The following is a 21702-nucleotide window of genomic DNA, read 5'->3' as shown; positions in this document are numbered from 1 at the left end:
TCAAATTTTTTTTTTAAACGTTTATTTATTTTTGAGACAGAGAGAGACAAAGCATGAACGGGGGAGGGTCAGAGAGAGAGGGAGACACAGAATCCGAAACATGCTCCAGGCACTGAGCAGTCAGCACAGTGCCCGACGCGGGGCTCGAACTCACGGACCGCGAGATCGTGACCTGAGCCGAAGTCGGCTGCTCAACCGACTGAGCCACCCAGGCGCCCTGCCCTGTTCTCTTCAGCTGCTTCAGCTAAAGGCTGGTGTAGTAAACAGTGTGGGTACCACCCTGCCCGCTCCCCTTCAGGAACAATTCCCTCCCTTTCCAGGAGTGGTGGGGGCTGACAGCTCACAGCTGATTTCCTCCCTGGAACTTGCACTCAGCCAAAGGACACTGCCTTGCCTGAGGTCCCAGCCCTGCCCTGGAGACAACTTGCATCCAGTATCCAGTCAGTGCGAGACAGAGCCTGCCCCATTGCCTCCTGGAACAACCGCGCAGGGCCCTCCTGGCCCAGAGCTCCCCATGGGATTGATTAAAGTCACCTTAGAGATCGCCTCAATCCTGCATAACTCCCACCTCTCACAAGTGTTCCTGAGAGTAATTCCCAGTAAAGCTCCTAGAGGCAGTCTCAGAGCCTCCCTTCTGTTTCCCAGGAGACCCCACCTCAGCAGGAATTCAGAGTGGGCAGCTCTGGGTCTGTTTTCTGGAGGTGCTTGGAGGGTGCTAGAAACAAGACAGATGGTGGCAGGGAGAGCCCTCCTGCCATCAGCCTGTTCCTGAAGGTCCATTGCATACCTCTGCCTGATATACCACATCTGAGATGTGACTTTTGATCCTGCTATGCAAGGCAGCCAATGATTTATGGCCAGATGAGGGGATCCAGATGAACTCTGTGAAGTCAGAGACAGGAGGGTAAGGGCACTACAGTCTGGAGATATCTGGGAAGGCTTTTGGGAGGAGTTGGGAAAAAGAAAATCTAAGAGATTAAAAGTTTGCTTGGGAAGATAGTGACAAGGCCAGTCTGAATAGGTAGAGTATTCTTATAGAAGCTTATAAAATATTCACACCAGGGGCTATTTTGCCTCCAAGGAGACGTTGGACGTTTGGGGATGTCTGAAACTATTTTTGATTGTCACAACAGGGGAGTGGAGTGCTCCTGGCATCTAGTGGGCAGGGGCTAGGGATACATCATACAGTGCACAGCACAGGGCCCCATGCAAACAGTTACCCTGCTGAAAATATCCATAGTACTGAGAAACCCTATTCCTGTGGCTTTTCTCTCAATAAATGGGACCTGCAATTATAGGCAATGCCATAGGGCAGGGAGTTAAAGTCTCTTGCTTAGGTTTTTCTTGTGAGCTGGGGATTACTAATCTCATTTCACAGGGAACTGAGTGAGGCTCAGAATGTGTAAGTAATTTACCCGAGGACTCACGGGCCATAATCTGTGGGGCCTGGATGTGAGCCTTGGTTCATCTGCTTGGGAAGCCAGCTGGCTGGGACCCCCTTAGGGGACAGAAAAAATACAGGGACCAGTGTCTTTCTCAGGCTCCCTCCTCCAGACCTCCCCTTCTGCTGGCTTCACCCTCAATCAGCATGGTTGGATGGATGTCTTTGCCCTTCATCAAGCCTCAGCTCTACCCAGATGAATTCACTGGTTCTCCAGTGCCTCTGAAAAAGCTCTATCGATGCCTCCTAAATGCCATTTTTCTCATAAATTTATGTACAAGAAATTCTGCACTTTGAGCATGTTCTCACTATCATTCCCAGCTCCTGTTCCCTCTTTATTGTCAGTATCAACAGCAGAATGATATCCTCACATTACCCTCAATATGCCATATTTTATAGGGGAAAATCAAAATTATTGCTCTGAGGAAATCAGATATAGCACAACATTAACACCAGGGTTGGCCTAGAAGAAGTCCTGGATACATGATAGTTCCCTCTCTCCCTCCTCAGAGGAGGAACATCCGAGCAGAGTCTGGAAGGCTGAGTAGGAGTAAGCCAGACAGATGAGATGGGGGCTGGCTTTTTTCCCCCAGAGAGAAAAGCATGTACCCAAGTGTGGAGGTGTGAGAACATTCGTGCTTGTGGAGCTGCCAGGAGTTGGCTGAGGCTGGGGCCTGGGGAAGGGATGGACAGGTGAGCACCAACAGCTACCAGAGGGGAGCCACACAGAGGAGGCTGTACTCGCCCGGAGGACAGCCAGGAGTTGCTCATGAGTTTGCAAGCTGGGGAATGGTGTGCTCCCATGTGCGCTTCAGGAAGACTGCTTGGGTGGCTGGGTGGAGGACGGACCAGCAAGGATGGTGCCAGCACAGGGAGACCAGTGACCAGGCCATCCGAACCCTGAGCAGGCCCTCAGGCAGATGCCAGCTAACCGTGCTGTTACTGGTGTCAGGATTTCTTTTTCTCCAGCTTTAGTGGTAGTGTGGACCTGTTTGGGCCCTGGAGTGTTAGAGGAAACACAGCAGCCAGTTTGGTTTGGAAACCAGTAGGAAGGTATTTTCTTGACTTTATGATGGCCTTCAGGGATCATGAAGCCAGGAAAATAACAAACGCGTAGATCTGAGGAATAAAAAATCCTTCTCCTGTTATAACATTATACATCCCCCTCCCAGCTCTCCACCCCTTCCTCCTCCACAGAACACCTCACTCCCTATGACAAGTTATTGTCAAAATTACTGTCAGGGAAGATAGAAAGAGAGAGACCAAACTGACCATGTGAACTTTTGTCCTCCAAGGGCCCAGCTAGTGCTCTCTGGGGCCTCTTGGCATCTTCTAGCACCTCCACCAACCACAGATCCACTGATAACTGATTGGATCGGTTAGGGCTCTCCATGTTGACACCAAGGTTATGGCCCTGGTCTCACTCAGGCTGGGCATCAATAGGTAAGATACAAAGTTTCTTAGGCCATCTCTAGAGGGATTAATTAGTTATCTATGGCTGCCTGACAACTTACTCTAGAATTCAGGATCTTACCACAACAACTTACAATCTCCCAGTTTCTGTGGGCCAGGAGTATAAGAGCAGCTCTACTGGGCAGCCCGGGCTCAGGGTCTCTCAGGAGGTTGGGGGAAGCTGGTGGCCAGGGCTGGTTGTCACCTGGGACTAGAGGATCCTCTTCAAGCTTGCTCGCTCATGTGGTTTTGGCTAGCCTCTCTTCCTGGGTACTTCAGTCCCTCACCAGACGGGCCTCTCCACGGGCTACCTGAGTGTCAGGTCATGGCAGCTGGATTCCTCAGTGTGAGTGATGACAGAGAGAGAGAGAGAGCACTCAAGACGAATGCCATAGTCTTTTTATAGCCTAATGTCAAAGGTGACATGCCATCCCCCTCCATGGTATTCTATCTGCTAGAGCAAGCCTATCTGCCTGTCTGTCCAGCCCACACTGAATGGAAGAGGGCTTATCTCTACTTCTTGAAGGGAGGAGACTGACAAAGAATTTGTGGATGTATTTTTTTTTTTTGAGATGGGGGAAGGGCAGAGAGAGAGAGAGAGAAAGAGAAAGAGAATCCCAAGCAGGCTGCATGCTCAGCATGGAGCCTGACATGGGGCTCAATCCCACAACCCTGGGACCATGACCTGAGCCAAAATCAAGAGTCAGACACTCAACTGACTGAGCCGCCCAGGCATCCCTGTGACTGCATTTAAAAATCATCCCCAAGGACTCTATTTAATCTCCAAGAGATGTTAAGAGCGTAAATTTGAGATTCATAAAGACCTGGGTTTCATCTAGGCCCTACATGTGCTACTTACACAGGTGTAGACAAGTTGTTTAACCTTTCTAGATCTCAATGTCCTAATCTATAAAATAGGGGTAGGAATAGTTTCATTGGGTTGCTATGAAAATTAAATAAGGTCATGCATGTAAAGTGCTTGGCACAGAGTAAGGACTGAATAAATATTACTTGGTTGCTATTGTAACTGATTTCTATTATTGTCCTCCTTCACAAGAAGCAAAATGGCATGGAAGTTAAGGACACAGGTGAAGTCAGACTGCCTGAGTGGGGCCTCACTCTGCCAATCATGGGCCGTGAGCACTAAGATGAGTCACTTATTGTCTCTCGGCCTTGGTTTTCTGTAAAATGAAGATAATAATGCCTCGTGCCTGGCCACCTAATAGGTGTTCAATAAAAACTTTGTAAGTAAAGAAATAGTGGATGATAGAGGGATATAATGATAAAGGGATGAGTGTGTATGTGTGTGTGTACACAAAGCACATTTGACTTCAAACTCCCTCTGTTAACTGAAGAGGCCGGAATGGCTATCCGGTTCCCCTTGAGTGTGCCCTTGTACCCTTGAGCATGTCACCCTCAATGAACTTTCAGACTTACCACCCCTTACGGGTTGTTCTTGGTCTCACTGTTCAGCTTCTTTTCCACCCTGGCTTTGTTCAAGCATACTTCCTTCATCATCCCAGCTGCCTCCTTCAAGAGTATGTTTAATTGGCTTTGCATGAGTCTGGGGATTCAGTGACAGTGGGGGGTGGGGGGTGTCCTATGTCACACCACCTCAGAACTGCTACATTACCTTAAATTGATTTTGCAAATGAAAGCTAAAAGCTAAGCAAAGGCGACCCATCCATTTTGCCTAAAGATGATTATAATGCTCTTTTACGGCCTCCTAAATGACAAAGCAATTTGTTACCTGCCTGCATCAACATTTGCTTATATTAGCACCCGAGATGCTTGATTTTTATTAGCCCCATGTTATCATTTTATGAAGACGCAGGGGCTCAGTAAAATTAGTGTGCAAATAGAATGCCCATTTTGCATTTCTCTGTGGTCAGCAGAAATGCTGAATGCAATTGAGTTGATACCAGGTCAGGGGAGACATCCATAAAGATAGCCTTCACTGAGGGCCTTGGTAATGCTATTTATCATTTCTGGACTGCTGGGATAGATGGGGTCAGTGTTAGTGTTTTTTAAAAGGTCTTGGTGGCATTTCATTTTTTGTTTTGTAAGTGAAAAAACAATTGTAAACACTAAGGCAGTAGGTCAACTTCCACCACAGCAAAAAGGGTCGAAACCAAACTCTCTTGTGTACATTGTAGACGGAAGTGCAGCAGATGTGACATCTGATACTGCTGTTGGTCGATCCAGGAGGAGACAGGGTCATGAGAGGAGTCCTAGGCTGGGAACTGAGGCTCGACTCCACCACTGCTAGCCACATGACCTTGGGCACAGATCTTCCTTTTGTGAGCCTTGGTTCCTCACTATGAAATGGGGTTCATACTGTCCACTACATGGAGGTGTGATAAAGATTAAATAAGATAAGCCATGATCTGTATGAGTGTTTTTTATTCCTTAATTCAATAGCAAATTCCTGAGTACCTATTCCACACAGAGTCCTGGGAATGACGTTAAAAATAACCATGAAAGTGCAGCTTCTTCCTGGAAGAGCCTATATTTAGTCTAGGAAATACTTAGGTGTCTAACTCCTCTTATAAACCATAAATTTCTCTTCCCGTTTGTTCCTAAAGGTGCCAAACACAGAGCTGAGCACAGAGTGAGTTCTCAAGAATGTTATTTTTTGGGTTGGGGTGGGGGGAAAGAATGTATTTTGGCTTCACTGTATTTGTTGCTGCCTCTCAGAGGCCTAGGATTAGAGAAGAAATGACCTCCATACTGGTCACCCCAATGCACCAGGCAAGTCCCAAGCCTGGGACTTTATTAAGAACCAGGCTTAATAAAGTTAATACATATGTTTTTTATTTTAGTCTCTGACGTTGGTGCAACTATTGGGATCATAAACCACATTCAAAATAACCTGTCCCTAGCATTTCAAAAACAAAAAAAAAAAGCCTGTTAATTATTTCCACCTCCCCTCTCCCTCCAGGTCATCCTCTAATATACATATAGTATTCTTTAATCCAACTTCTCACAATGTTTATTTCTGAATTTCCTTCAGATCATGGTTCCGTTCTGGGTCAATCTGGCCTGCTGGTGCCAGTGACTAAGTTACCCCCTGCCCCTTCCTTCTTGTCACTCTTGGCTACTGCTTTTGTCTTATAATCTCTTTGCATGATAGCTAAACTTTATTATACAAATGAGATTTCTGTAAAAGCAGCAAGAGCTTGGGCTCTGCTTTGGGGCCATATTTTCCTACTTCTTTGCATGTCTGTTGATTGTTATTGCATGCTGGACATTGTGAACTGTACATTGTTGCATGTCTGGATTTTGTTGTCTTCCCTTAAAGAGAGTTGCACTTTATATGGCAGGCAGTTAAATTTCTTTTGTTCAGTTCGGTCTTTTTGTGATTTAAACATTTTGTTAGAATGAATCTGGAGTAGTTTAGTCCCACCATTAAGACATGGCCCTTCTGGGTTCTCTACTGAATGCCCTGAATGATCAGTGAGGAATACCACTTTGGTGGTGAAACTCAAATGATTCTTATCCCTGAGTGATCCCTGAGAGCTGCACAGGTCACTTCTCCCTGATCACTTTCTCCTGATTCCGTGGAGACCCTTTCTCGTGATGTCGTGGAGACCCTATGCATGCACATCTTGGGACCCAAAAAAACACTCTTAAGGACGCCTTTACAGATTTCTAGGATTCCTTTTCCACGGAGCTCTGTCTTTTCTGGAATGTGCAGAGTTTTCTGGAAAGTGCAAGCTACAAACTTGCTTCAGACTCTCTGAAGTTTAATTGCAGTGAGACTTCCATGGTCTGCTCAGGAAACTCTTCTTTGCTCTTTGGTCTGGAATGGGCCTCCTGGCAGAGAGCCAGGGCAATCATAGGGCACACTTCATGTATGTCCCTTTGTTCATATATTAGTCGTGCACTGCCTCTGGTCTGAAAACAGTTGTTTTGTATATTTGCAAATATAATATAAGCAATTTTTCAGTTGCTTAAGTTGAAAGAGAAATCTGGTCCCTATTACTTCATCTAGGCCAAGCAAGGGTTTGGATTCTAATCTCAGCTCGACCCACACCTATTAGCTGTGTGACTTTGAGCAAGTTATATAACCTCTCTGAGCATCAGTTTCTGCCTCTATAAAAGGAATATTAACTGTGCATGTTTCTGTAAAGACTATAAATAGTGTGTGTAATATGCATGACTCAAAAGGTGCTAATTAAATAGCAGCTGCTACTAGTACTATTACTGATATAAATAGCTACTTTCTTTACTCCAGTATTTACTGAATGTTTACTGTATACTAGGCAATATGTAAGCTTATTTAATCACTATTACTATCCATGTTTATAGATTAGTAAATTGAAACTCAAAAATGATACACAACTTGCCTAGGGTCATAATCAGTGGATCTGGGATTTGACTTCACTCATATGACGTCTTCAGATGATTGTAATATTGATATGATCAATTATACCAAGGAACAGGAGTGTAGCCTTTTAATATTGGGTACCCCAGGATATAATTTAATTAGTCAGCAATGACTGGGCCTGCATGATTCTAACCCAATGATTTAAGAAATGACTATAAAGCACCCAGACCATTCCCTACCCCTCTCTCCCATACCAACTCGTAGTCTCAGCTCTCCCTGTGCCCCCTAAGCAACCTCCTTCCATTTTTATGTTACAGACAACCTTCGGGAAGGGGCAGAGCAGAAGGTGGTATTCATCACGGGACGAGTCCACCCAGGGGAAACACCCTCTTCATTTGTGTGCCAAGGTGAGTTGCAAAATCTCATGAGCATCCTGTGCCTATCCCCGACATCCGACTGGGGCACTGTGATGGCTTCTGGGACAGTGTGGTCACATGCAGAGTCATTATCTTGGATGCAAATGTACTTCATTTCTAAAGAGGTTATAGCTGATCTCCATTAGTAGTTCTTTCAATAAATGTTTACTAGCTACATGTATGGGTGGAAGAATGGGTGGATGAATGGTTGGATGGATGAATAGGTAGGGCTAAATGGAATTCTTTCATATGTGCTATGTTGAGGATAAGCCACACAGAGTCATCTACACTTCCTAGCTTGGCTTTTCTTGTTTACAAAATTAAGAAATCTGGCCCCAGGCCAATGTATATGTTAGTAGGAGTACAGTAAAGCAGGGAGGTAAGGATTAGAAGCTATCTGTTCACTCATTAATTCAGTCATTCACTTAAGAAACAACTTTTGAAATACCTACTATGAGCCAGGAAGCATGCTTTGTATCAGACAATCAGAGGTAAATAAGACACAGTTTTTCATCTCAGAGATATCTCTTTATAATTGCATTTTTATTATTAAATATTTAATCCATATGAAATATATATTTAGTCAACAATATATATACATGCGTATATATGTATTTAGTTAGTCAGCAATATAAGTATACTCAATAAATAATATATAAATAACAATTTAATGAATGCCCAGGTACTCACCAGCTTTAGAAGCAGAATATTTAGAAGCAGAATCCTTTGTTCTGCTTTCCACCTTCCTCCTCACACAGATAACCATAAGCTTGAATCTTGTCTTTGTCTTTCTTAATAGTTTTATTATGCATGTAAGCATGCCTAAACAATGTAGGGTTTAGTTTTGCATGTTTGGGGGCTTTTTATAAAGTTAAAAAAAGGTATCATTCTATGTACATTGGTGCTTGTGTTCACCCAATATCCATGTTGGTGAGTGTGGCTGTAGTTCATTTCTTTTTGCCATGCACTCCATGTCTGTCTGCACCTCAACTACCTGTCTGTTCTCATGGACAATTCCATTGATGATAGTGTTTTTTCTTACAAACAATGCTGATACAAATGTCCTTATATGTGTGTTGCTTTGTGCAAATGTGCACATGATTTTCTTTCTGTCTTTTTTTGAATTTTAGTTAACATACTGTGCAGTACTGGTGTCAGGAGTAGAATTCAGTGATTTGTCACTTACATACAACACCCCAACAAGTGCCCTCCTTATACCCATCACCCAGTAGCCCATCTCCCACCCACCTCCCTCTATCAACCCTTGGTTTGTTCTCTATAGTTAAGAGTCTCTTATGGTTTGTTTTCCTCTCCCTGTTCTCCCCCCTTCTCATGTGTTCATCTGTTTTGTTTCTCAAATTCCACATATGAGTGAAATCATGTGGTTTTTGTCTTTCTCTGACTGACTTATTTCGCTTAGCATAATACATTCTATCTCCATCCACGTGTTGCAAATGGCAAGATTTCATTCCTTTTGATGGCTGAGTAATATTCCATTATATATATATATCCCACATCTTCTTTATCCATTCATCAGTCGCAAATGCTTTTCTAGGGCATATAACCATGGAAGGCAGTTGACAGGCCACAGGATATGTGCATCTTAAACTTAACGATATCTCCAAATTTCTGAGACCTACACCTCTATAGTGCCACCAGCAATGTGTGAGAGTTTGGAATGTCCCACATTCTCACCAATACTTTTGCATTTTTACCTGTGTAGTGGGTACACCACATATAAAATATGTGACACTGTATATGTGCCGAGCACTGTTCTAACCACCTTACGTATTTTATTTTATTTTAATTATTTATATTTTGCTAATTTAATGTAATTTATTTTAATTATATTAAATTTTCTATGTGATGGAAACTAATATTAACTATATTTTTACATATGAGCAAACCCGGGTCTGGTGAAGGTAAGTCATTTGTCTCATTTTAGTCTCTAAATGACCATAAGGTCAAAGGGGTATTTAAAAAAAAAAACATAGAAATTATACAACTTGAGGGAGACAGTGGACTGCTGTGGACATATATGGTGATTTGCCATCAGACAGTCTTGGGGCCAAAAATTGTCTAGCATACTTCCTAGCAGTGTGATAATCAGTTTCCTTAGAGGTAAAATAATTAGGGTTTCAGTACCCATTTGCAAAGGCTGTTGTGAAGCTGGTGTCAGATGGATATGGACAAACTCCCAGTCCTGTGCCTGGCACTTAGCAGACACTCAGGACAGATGTTACCCCCTTCCCCATGGCAGTCTGCAAAGATGCCGCAGGTAATCTGCTCTGTAAACTCTAAGGCACCATGCAAATTAATATGAGTCTTCTTTTCCCATTCATAATTGAGTCTACGGTGCTGTGATTAGGCACGATTGCCTCCCCCTTTCTTTCAGACCAGGAGCCAGAGTTTCAAGGAGAGGAAGTGATTGCCCAAAGATGAGCCACTCAGAAGAGCTAAGGCCGGTGCCTCGGCTCCCTGCTGCTGTCACTCCAGCTTACTCCTTGGCCTTTCTCACTTCCATCCTCTTTCCTCCCAGTGCTGTCCTTGCAGTAACCTCTCCGAGGTCCCTCCTGGTTTTACCAGACCCTCTACTTGCAGCCATCTGTCACTTACTAAACTTGGCAGCAGACCTGTTCCCCCGGCTGATTGGATACAACTATTTTGTCCTTGTTTTGTGAAAAAGATAGTAGTAGCCTTACCATCAATACTTCCAGCTCTGGGGGCCCAAGCTCCCAGGCCCACCTCCTCTGTGGGCAGTAGACAGAGGGCAGGGTCACCATCACATTTTACAGACAAGGCCTGAGACACAGAGAAGTACATCTCAGGTGCTTTCTCTGTTGAGCCTGCTTTTCCAAAAAGGAATCTGGATGGTGCTGAGTTGATAGACTCAGTGCCGTCCCACAGGCTTTCCATCAGTGTTTATTCCTTGGCAGAGCCTTTTAAAACCTTCTCTCTACCTTCTCAAGATAAACTCCAATTCCTTCTCATGACATTTACAACCCTCCACGATCTGGCTCCTGCCAGGTTCTCTGGTCCAAGCCTCATTAGATCCACCCCGCCCCCGCACACACAATTTAACCCTGAACAGGCAATCTTCTTCCAATCACCAGGCCTTTGAATCTGCTGCTCCTTTGCCCACCCCTTGCAACCTGGCAAACATCTCCCATCTCCCAAGGTTCGTTCAAAATACCCACTGTGGGCCCCTCTCCCACTCCCTTCAGACCCTGCTTTGCACCTCTGTTGTGGTTACCCACTGGTCATCTTTATTGCCGTGATTTGTTATGTATTTGATTTATATTTATTTCTTCCCTTTAAACTGTGAGCTATTTGAGGCCTAGGGCTGGATCCTGGAGTGTCATTTTCTACATCTGGAAAATGGGGATTATCTCGTTCATCCCATGGGGCTGCTGTGAGGAGCAAATGCTGTGTTGGCTCTGGGATTCCAAATCTGAGCTCAGAAAGAGGAGCCTTAAGGTCACACAGTCAGTAAACAGCAGAGGGGGGGCTTTGAGCCTGGGTCTCCTGAGCCTGTACACACACTTTTGCCCCACTCAGAGATGGGAAGTGCTAGAAAGCCAAGCTTTATGCCTGGGAGAACATAGTACTCTGGGAACCCCACAATGGTTGATGTGCATTTACAGATGAGAATAGGGAGGCACAGGGAACTAAAGTAGCTTACCCAAGATCACACAGTGAATTCGTGGCACATGTGGCTTGGGACCCATCCCTTTAATCCCAGTCTTCCTCCTTCCCTAGCTCTGTCACTGTCCCTGGAGATACAATTTATCCCTCTGGAGGCAGCTTAAGACAGCCTCATTCCTCCACTTTGCCAGTGAGAGACTGAGGCATCATCTTTCCCAAGGGTCTCTCAAGTTGGACCACAGCCCCACAGGGCACAGCTGGATCCCCTCCAAGCCCACCTTGTTCTGGGGAGAGCAGCAGGGTCCAAGGCCTGGAAGGGTGATGGCTGAGGTACCTTCGGCTCAGTTAATGCTTCTTCCACATTAACTGGCTCAGTGACCTTGAGCGGGGAACAGACATGTGGGGCCTGTTCGTCCCCATCTGGCTGGGACCATGGTCCTCACAGCCAAGCTGCTGACGCACCTGCTGCTGGGAGTAGAGTGAAATCATGTCATCACAGAGCTCTGGAGGGGTGCCAGTGAGGGTGGCAAGTCTTTGATTTCCTCAAGACTCGCCTTGGCCGTGGGACGGCAGATTGTCAATCACCCCTCAGCTGCCCCAAACCCCACACATGGGCTCTGTGAGGCCAGACTATCCTCATTCTCCAGCCATGACATGAAAGGTCAAAGGAGCTTCCGAGTTGCCCTGTAGCAGAGTGTGTGTGATCATGACCTCTGGAGCTAGACTGCCTGACACTGAAGCCCAGCTCTTCCACATAGTACAGTATGACCTTGGGGTCATTCCATAACCTCTCTGTGACTCAGTTCCCTTATCTGGGAAGGGAAATAATGATAGACGTCCTACCTCATATGGTTGTTGTGCAGATTAAATGAGTTAATACCCGTAAAATATTTAGGACAGTGTCTGCAATACAATAAGCACTAAATAGGTGTTACTAATGGAGCACTTACAGGTGCCAAATATGGTTCCTCTAACCCTCACAGGGCACCCAAACCCCTTGGGGTGTCATTTCTGTGTTGTGTGTGCCACCCCACCTTCCTTGCCACTTTCCTGAGAGAGCCGTTAGCTGAAACCTCCTCATTTCTGCACCAGTAAGACTGTATCGCAAGTCAGAGGTTTGGCCTGAACTAGACCTCAGGTGTCTGATTTCTGGTAGAGTGAATGTTCTTTCATGGATGCTTCCTGGGGTTGTTGGGACCACTCAAGGGGCTGCTGTGAGGATTTGTGAGCTCTGCTGCCAAGGTGCTAAGGTGCCCACCAGGGCCTAGACTATGGAGATAGAGCTGGCCTTCCCTCGGGCAGTTTATTCTTCAGGGTTACCCTCAGGTGATAAGAAGATGGAAGAGTTACACACACACACACACACACACACACACACACACACCACTCACAACCACCAGGACCACCAGGACCACCAGAACCAAGCCCAACCTACTGTTTCCTCCAGTGAAGTGGTCACCTTTGCCGCTTTCTCCCCGCCCCCCCCACTGTTTTCCTCCCACCTCTATCCCTCACCTATTCTCCCTCTTCTCCTCTCTCTCTCTCTCTCTCTCTCTCTCTCTATCCCTGACAGCCTCATATTATAAGTGAAACACCAGATCCACTAAGGGGTTGTCATGGGCCTTTCGCTTCCCTGAGCTTATCTTTTCATCTGTGAAATGAGCAGAGGTAGGGGTTGGATGGTAAGAACCAAGACTGTGAATTTCAGGTTCTTCAAGGCCAGACTCCCTCTGATTCCATAATTTGGGGCCCATGGACCCAGCTTAGGGTAGACAGGGGCCTGGTGCCAGGTCAGGAAAAGGCCTGGAGTGGCTGCTATCATGTGACCCACACTCTGGACTCTGGGTCCAGCAGAGACCCCCAACTATCTTGCTTGAAGCCTGGATTTTTACCACTGCAACATATTGCCTCTTAGTAGAGAACAGCAACAATAAACCTCACATGGAACTCTTTATATGCATATATGCATATATGCAAATCATTCTACAAATCACGTGCAAATAGCCTCCTGACTCTTCCATATTGCCTTAGTGGAAAGGGCACCATTTTGAAGCCAGTAGAACTGGATCTGCATCCCATCTAGGCCCCTGTGAGATGTTCGGCAAATGATGTCACCACCCTGACTTTGTTTTTCTATCTGTAAATGGAGCCAATAAAATTACAGGTCAATCCAGCTAATGAACATACAGTGCCCATCACTGTCCATCTTTATTCCTAGCACTGAGCTAGACACTGACAAAATAGTGGCAAAGAGGTAGACCTGTCCTTGCCATCTTGGAGTTCACAGTCTGGAGGGAAGAAAGACAAACAGCAGGTGCAAACCTCAATCTCCAAACCTCAGAGGCAGAGGAAACATAATTTTCCCTATTTTTCTGTAACGGAACTTACTTTCCATTTTGAGGCCCCATTCTGCCAGGGGCCAGAAGCTTAATCTCGGTCATTTTGGTATCATCTTTCCCCAGGAGTGTGTAATTTCAGTGAAGAGTTCTGATGCTCTTGGGGATGGTAGACAAATAATCTCATCATTGGTATCACCATGTATGCACATTCCTTCCCCTACACCTGCTGCATCCTCACAACTTTCTGGGCCTTGGTCACTGCAGAGCCTCTGCAGGTCAGCACCATGTCAGACCCTGGCTCCTGACTGCAAGACTCTATGTTTGCTGGCTCTCGGCTATGTCTGCCCCCCAACCTCCACCCTGTCCACCTTCAGGTCATCGAGACCTCCGTTATTCCTTCCTCCCAAACCGCATTCCTTGCTGCAGCTGGGAGAGCCCAGATCTGCCCCTGTACTTGGCAGTGGTCTCCTGTGTCTTTCATATCCTTCAGCTGGACTGGCAAGTCCCTGTTCACCTCTTCCCTTTCTATCTCAACACCCTCTCATCCCCACAGCATCAGCCAAACCAAGTAGGAGCAATGATTCAGACAACATACATATAAGTTTCTTATGTGCCAGATCCTTTGCTATTAGCTCACTGAGATCCCCACAATGACTTACAAGGTAATTTTATTCTCTCCTTATCTGATGAGGAACTGAGCAACCAAGAGGTTGGGCCACACAGCTATTCAAACCCAGGTAGTCCAGTTTCAGAGTCTATGCCTTTAATCATGAAGCCAGGCCATCTTCTTCCTCACCTCCTATCCTTTATGCAGGACCCCCCTGCCTGGAGCACCTTCTCCTGGCATCCCTTCATCCGGCTCATTCTACTCATCCTTTACGTCTCCCTTTTCCATAGTCCCTTCCCAGGCCCTCTGGGTCCTCATGGCTCCTTGGACTGTTCCCACCTGAGCCTTTGCCAGTCACCAGAGTGGGTGTTTCTCACCTACCATGCACCTTCTATGACAGGAACCACTTATGTGTCTTGGAATGCTAGGCTTACAGCACGGACATAGCCCTGAGTGATTTTCAGTTCAGTTAACCCTATACTCTGTCAAGGTTAAATGAATACCTGGGGCCAGTCTCCTAAAGGGCATTTATTAGGCACCTTCTGTGTACCCTGCCCTGAACTAAGTACACTAGGAGAAATAACAATGAATGGCCAGTTGGGGTTGAACAGCGAGGTTCATCATGACCAGGCCAAGGTTGGCCCAGAGCAGTGATCTCTGTGACCTGGCTGTAATTTCAGATCACCTATCACTTTTTCTGCCTCTACCCCAGGCCCTCAAGCCTCCAGCCCTCCTGTTGTCCTGCTTTCTTCCACCTTCCTGATTAAATGAGTTCAAGGGAAAGGACCCAGCAAACTTGTTTACCAAAGGAACAAAGATTGATCTAAGGAGGTTGATTGTGTCTCCTGGCAGGAGGGAGATTATTCTCCTCACTTGATAGATGAATATCCTTCTACTTTGGGGGAGAGGAAGAAAAAGATGGAATTACAGACTGCCAGTGTGGAAAGTGTCCTTGAGAATTACCAACTTCTTTCTCCTAACTTTAAAGATGAGAGTAGGCTGGAGACTTTGTAAAACTCAGCCAGTAACTGAGCCACAACTAGAACCCAAGTTGTCAGACAGCTGGTTTGTTGGCTTCTTCAATTTGGCATCCTTATTCCCAGATCCCATAGCTAGCAAACTTCACAGACCAGGACCCCCAGTTTCAAATCCCATTCTACTTTTTCTCCCCTCATTGCCTCTCAATCTTTAGTAAAGCCCAATTTTCAGGTTCTGTGTCAGGCAGTTAAAGTACAGGCATTTTAGCCCATTCACATAGTAGCCTTCCAGACTGAGTATTATAATCCCTGTATCAAGATGAGGAAACTGGGCAGAGAGAGCTGGCAGCTTCTCCAGCTAATAACCAGTTAGGGTTTGAACACAGGTGTCCAGGTCCTTCTGCTTTCTCAGTCTATGCAATGCTTTTGGCCTGTGGCTGGGGGTGGCGTTTCTTCTGCGCTCTTACTTTCTCCACTATTTCTCCTCATATTCCTCTCTACTTGCAAAGGCTCGCCTACCAACTTCCTGATCTATGGGAATGATTCAACATTCCCTGTTGAACTGTATCTGACCTCAAGCCAAGAGAGGAGTCTGAAACCTCTCCTCTCCTTGCCCCACACTCACTGTGGGAGAGGGAGCTCTGGGTGGCTGCAGCTTCTGGCCTGGCTTTGTTTTCTCTCATCCTTTTATTAGCTGCCTAATTGGCAGCCCAATTAATCTGCTCATCTGTGAAGGAGGATGGATCATGATGAGCTACTCCATTTCCAGAAGCCATTCTCTGCCATTCTCTGAGGCAGCATGGCCAGGCCCTGAGTGCAGGCTGGCTCCTTGATGGAGGGCTGCCCTGGGAGCTGGGGTCAATTAGTGGACAGATTAAGCAATTATTAGCCCCTAACAAGGGCACCTGGTATCATTACCCTGCCTGTTTACTGGCAAACTGCAGCTTTAATATGAAGACCAACAAATAAATTAGGGCATCTGGTCTACTGCCGCGTCGGTGGAGAAGTAAATGATGTCCAACTGGCTTTCGGCTGCCGATAGATTCTGAGCCCTGGCCTAATGAAAAGCCTGAGATGTCGCTCACTGGTCACAGCAGAGTTAGGATATGCTGTGGAGCCATTTATCATTCCAGGAGCTAAGTGCCTGCCGCTGGCATGTGGATCGTTCTTAGTTACCCTGCTGCTTCCTCCTATCTGTCTGTCAAAACATACTTATCTTTCAGGGCCCAGTTCAAAGCCTCTTTCTGCTTGATGCCTTTCCTTCTCTCTCCAGCAGGAAAGGAGTTCCCTTCTACACCTTGGGAGGGTCGTGCACTTCCCTACCATTCTCCAGCTCTACAGTCATTTCATGGAATGCCAGAGCTCCATTTTGCCTATTTTTTTTTCAGGTCTCTGAAGAAGGGATAGAAATGTGGAGGAGAGAAGGGAGGCATGAGGACTCAGGTTGTTTGTTTCCTGAGCCCCTCTCCTGTCTGGCTATGCAGACCATCACCAGAAGGAAGTCAGCAAGGGCAGTGAGAGGCTCAGATTCGCACTTCAGGAAGATCCCTTTAGCTACACTGTTGAGGGCACATTCCAAAAGTGTTTGCAGTCATTCAGGCCAGATGTGGTGGTGGCCTAGAACAGACGAGCAGCAGAGGGATGGAGATGAAGGGCAGATTTGCTAGATTCAAGGAAGAGACTTGGGGACTGCCTGATTGAGGGGGTACAGTCATGGAGAATTCAACTTTCCTAAATTTGGTGACCTGAAGGCAAGTGGTATTGGTGCCGGTGAGAATCAGCGAGGACAGCCAGCCCTAGAGTCTGTGAACAGAGGGCCCTCAAAGTGGAAAGGGGCAGAGTAGGGACATTGAAGAAGCCTTTCTCTCTTCATGTGACTTTAACCAAATCCCTTCTCTCTGCCTCAGCAACAGGAGGGTTTAGATCCCTGAGTCCCTGAACACATAATCATCCAATCCAATGTCAACACTTAGCCATTGGAGAGCATCTCTTAATTCATTGTTTAGGGTTATCCTGCCTCTCCCTCATCTCTGTCTGTCAAAACCCAGGCCCTCCAAGGCATAACTCAAATACTCTTTTCTTAGAAGCTCTCATGGGCTATGCAGCAGGAAATGTGCTCTCCCTTCTGCCCATGGGCTTCAACATTATGTTTGGAACTGTCTCTTGGAAACAGAGATATATTTGTAAAATTTTCCAGGCAACACCTAATCCATAGCCACATACCCACGATGGTTGACAACACAGGTCAAAATTCACCTTTCAAGCTTTTACTGCTTCCAAGCTGGGTAAAATGTGCTCCTCCCTCTTGAAACACTTCGAGGTTAACCCAGATGCTTTTCTTTCCCTAGGGATCATTGACTTCCTCATAAGCCAGCACCCTGTTGCCCGTGTCCTCCGGGAACACCTGGTCTTCAAGATTGCACCAATGCTCAACCCAGATGGAGTCTACTTAGGCAATTACAGGTAAGGGGCAGGGGAGAATGCTTGGAAGCTGGCAGTCACAGGATGGTGGGATGGAAGCAAGGAGAAAAGGGGAATATATTTTTGAGAAAGAATTTTCCTACTACCCATGAGTTCATTAGAGGAAGTCTCACCCTAGCTTTTGAGAATGTGGCTAATGAGCCTTGGATGTTTCATGCACAGCCACCTGAGGTAACTTGCTGGGGTTTTCTGGTCAGTTCACTAGACCCGGAATCAAGAGAGTTAAAATCAGTTTTGGCACCTACTTCCCATGTAACCTTGGGGAATTCGCTTTCCAGTCTGATGCTCAGTTTCTCTTGCATAATGAAGGCAATGATCACATACCTGGCAGGATACTGGGGAGAATCAAAAGAAATGGTGGAGACAAATGTGCTTTGCAGAGTATCATATGGTGGTTACAGTGATGACTATTTTGATTCTGTGTTTCTTTTTGGAGATCATTAATGAAGGAGAGTGGCATCCCAGGTCATCTGAACAGCATTTCTCTCTGATGTGGGCATACCAGCCAGCCCCACACTCACTCATGTGCTCAGACCTTGAACTCTCTTTCTCTGGGATGAATACCATAATTTATATAGCCTAAAATTTCACTGCCTGGTGGGTCATCTGCTAGAATATTGAATCCTCTGAGATAGTGTTATTATTCTTATTTGACAGTTGAGGCAACAGGCTTGCCCAGAGTCACACAGCCAATGAACCACTGGCTGTCTAACTTCACTGCCCTCATTATACCTCTTTAGAGTGGATGAGTCCCACAACTTGTAACATTCATTCTGTGTGACCTGGTGCCTGTCTGTCCTCCTTTCTGCCTCCCCTCCCACCCTGTACTCTTAGAACTGTTGCTCTAGCCACACTAAGCAAAGCCTAGTTCCCTAGACATGTCCTATTGGTCCCTGATTCCTTACCTTCCTCAAGGCCACCCTCCGCTGAGGACATGCTGTCCCTTCTTTAACTCATTAACCCTTCTTCACAATGCAGCTCATGTCTCTTCTTCTGCAAAGCATTCCCCAACCCCCCAGGCAGAATTAGTTACTCCCTTCTCTAAGCTCCCACAGGCCTGGTTGTTGAACAAGACTTATCCCATTGTGTGGACTCCACTGGCCTTCAAGCCAGCAAAGAACAGGGACTGAGCCTTAGTGGTCCTTTTGTCCCTGATTCTGGGCAGCAGGGATAAGCCCACAGTAGATGCTCAAAAACTATTTGATGAATTTGAGTGAAGGAAAGGATGATTTTATTGATAAAGAAACCAAGGTCTACACATGAGATGGGATTTACCCATGGTCAGTGGTACAGCTCAGATTAGAATCCAAATTTTTAAATACCCAGACAGGTCCATTTTAAACAGAGTTGATTTACTCTTTCCAAAAGCATGGCAACTGGGTCCAGAGGGGCTTTGCAGTACCTCTGGGTGTAAGTTAGAGAGAGCCCATGGGATATGTGATGCCTTAATTAAAGACAGTTTTCCTTTCTCTCTTAATTGGCTCAAGCAATGGTTCATTAGCACTGGAAGGTTTTATGGCTTGCTGCAGGCCTGAGAGCAATGCCTTTCCACCTTCCCTGGACAGAATGCACTGTTAGTGATAATGGTGGTGGAAAGACTGTTTGATTTATGTTAACATTTCTGTTTAATTATAAGAGCAACAGTGGTCAGAAAGAGGTCAATACTGTCCACTCTACACACTTATTTATGTCATCATCTGCTGTCCAGGGATGGCAAGTTGGAAAGAGGTCTGTGACCTTGACCAAAATGTCTCCCCTCTCTGGGCTTCAGATGGCCAATGGGGTGGTGATGGGGAACTAGATGCTTTCTGTACGTCCTCAAGCTCTAGATTTTGTGATTTGGGGATTTCAGGATAAAAGAGCGCCAACCCTCAGAAATGGTTCTCTACTGAAGTTTAAACTCTCAACGTTTTCCTAGTGAAAATACGTGTTTCTTATTATAAGAGCTGGAGAAAATCCCCAACCACCGGCATTAATCCTGTTGCTAAGACAGCTCTGAGTTGCAACAAAGAGCCTAACAGTCATGAGAATTCACTACTAAACGTTTGGAGAAGGTGAAAAATAATAATAAAGACTCCGGATTGAGGGCTTCAAGGTGCCTTAGAGGTGCTCTAGACCAGCCTTCCCTGACTACAGCAGTGTGTCCCATTTCCTGGGGGACATGCCTCAGCATTATAGGGGAGAAAGGAACACAGAGTTTGAGTAAGTTTGGGAAACACAGAGTTAAGCACAACTAAATGTGTTCTTTTATAATAAGATCTTTCAGTTCTGAATATGCTAATCAACAGGAATCTAAGAGGGGTTATAGTATCCGGTGTTTCCAAAGATAAGTCAGGGAACACTTTTAGGGAAAGTGTTTTAGGGGAAACTTGTTTCCCCCTCCATCCCTCACCCCCTCCACTGCCACTTCCCCAGCCCCGAGTGGTGTTATGGTTTATTAAACTCATTTTGGGGGGGCGCCTGGGTGGCGCAGTCGGTTAAGCGTCCGACTTCAGCCAGGTCACGATCTTGCGGTCCGTGAGTTCGAGCCCCGCGTCAGGCTCTGGGCTGATGGCTCAGAGCCTGGAGCCTGTTTCCGATTCTGTGTCTCTCTCTCTCTCTCTGCCCCTCCCCCATTCATGCTCTGTCTCTCTCTGTCCCAAAAAATAAATAAACGTTGAAAAAAAAAATTAAACTCATTTTGGGAAATAGCATTCCAAGAATTCTGCTTGCCCACCCAGTGCCATGTCAAGCACTCATACACTTATCTCATTTAATCCTCACACAAGTTGGTGAAGGAGGGTGCTTGCTGAGATTTCTCTGCTGGCAAATAATGAAAATCTACTCAAATTAGTTTGAGTACAGAAGGAAAGGTGGGAGGGAGAGAGGGAAGGATACTTGTCAGCATTCTAGGGCAGTAAACAGAGCCCGACCTCAGAGGAACTCATCACATTGCTGGAAACCGGCTGGAACACAGACGGACGGCCACATCGCTGCCTCTGTCCTGCTCCCTTTCACTCCTAACATCCCCTCAGGATATTCAGTCTCTTGAGCCTCAGTGAAGTGAAATAATCCCCCTTAGGTCATGTGGCCTGTGAGAGGCAGGCAGACATGCAGGTCTGTGTTCCTCCCTGAGGCTGCACCAGACATGCCAGACCCTGTGTGAAGAATGAGACAGGCCTGCCCTCATGCCTGTCGTTGTCCTTCTCCCCCTCCTCCCCCTCCACCTCCTCCTCCCCCCTTTTTCTTCTTCTACATTAAAAAGACACATAATCCAATCTAGGAAGGAAAGGCAGGAAATTTTCACAGATGTAATCATGTAAAATTATATTTATGACACAAACACCTATACTATGGTATTTATAGTAAATTAGCATTTAACTGCAAATGGTGGCAGCTACACATGACTGATAATGCTCTTTATGAGGAAGGTGGCATTTACTAACCAGACTGCCATATCTGCACCTGGACTGCGGCCTCCAGGAGGAGCAGGGAGGGCCTCCATTAGTTTACAGACTCTACTCCATACTCTACTCATACTGCACAGGAGCCAGCCACAATAGATGATGTCAAAATATAGCAGCGATGTTATGGTGTATAACAGTGACACAGGGCAACTGTACGTCCTGTCTCACTTACTGTGCTCCATTTACACTGGCCTGCTTTCCAGTTCAATCTGAGATTTCATGCCAACTCACAGGAAGGCCTTCTCAGAGCTGCCAGGATAGAGCAGGCCTCCCACTGTGCTCTTTCTAGGCACTCTGCACTGTCCTTTCATAGCCCTGGCCCCAGCTGGTAATCGTGCGGGGATTTATGTGACCATTCGTTTAATATCAGTCTCCATCTCTAGACTGCAGACTCCATGAAGTCAGGACTTTGTCTACCTATGTCCCCAAAGCCTGGCAGAGTGCCCAGCACAGAATGGGCCTCTGATGTGTATTTTCTGGGTGAATAAATAAGCCCAACAGCAGTGTTTAGTAATGGTGCCCCGGCACAGAGCTACAATCCCAGTGCAGAGTAGCTATGGCTGGATGC

The 21702-nt window shown here is 46.1% G+C and overlaps 1 protein-coding gene across 1 annotated transcript in view; it reads left to right on the top strand.

The window, feature by feature from the left end:
* The window catches only part of LOC115520742 (cytosolic carboxypeptidase 6), a 138777-nt gene that overhangs the window by 7422 nt on the left and 109653 nt on the right, over positions 1-21702 (top strand). The window contains exons 2-3 of the mRNA XM_032594080.1: positions 7541-7630; positions 17556-17670. Of these exons, the coding sequence (XP_032449971.1) occupies positions 7541-7630; positions 17556-17670 (205 nt within the window). The remainder of the gene's footprint in view (positions 1-7540; positions 7631-17555; positions 17671-21702) is intronic.

The sequence above is a fragment of the Lynx canadensis genome, chromosome C1, assembly GCF_007474595.2.
Source record: "Lynx canadensis isolate LIC74 chromosome C1, mLynCan4.pri.v2, whole genome shotgun sequence".
In the NCBI taxonomy this organism is placed as follows: Eukaryota; Metazoa; Chordata; class Mammalia; order Carnivora; family Felidae; genus Lynx; species Lynx canadensis.
The sequence above is the reverse complement of the archived record's forward strand: the minus strand, read 5'-3'. Positions and strand labels throughout refer to the sequence as shown.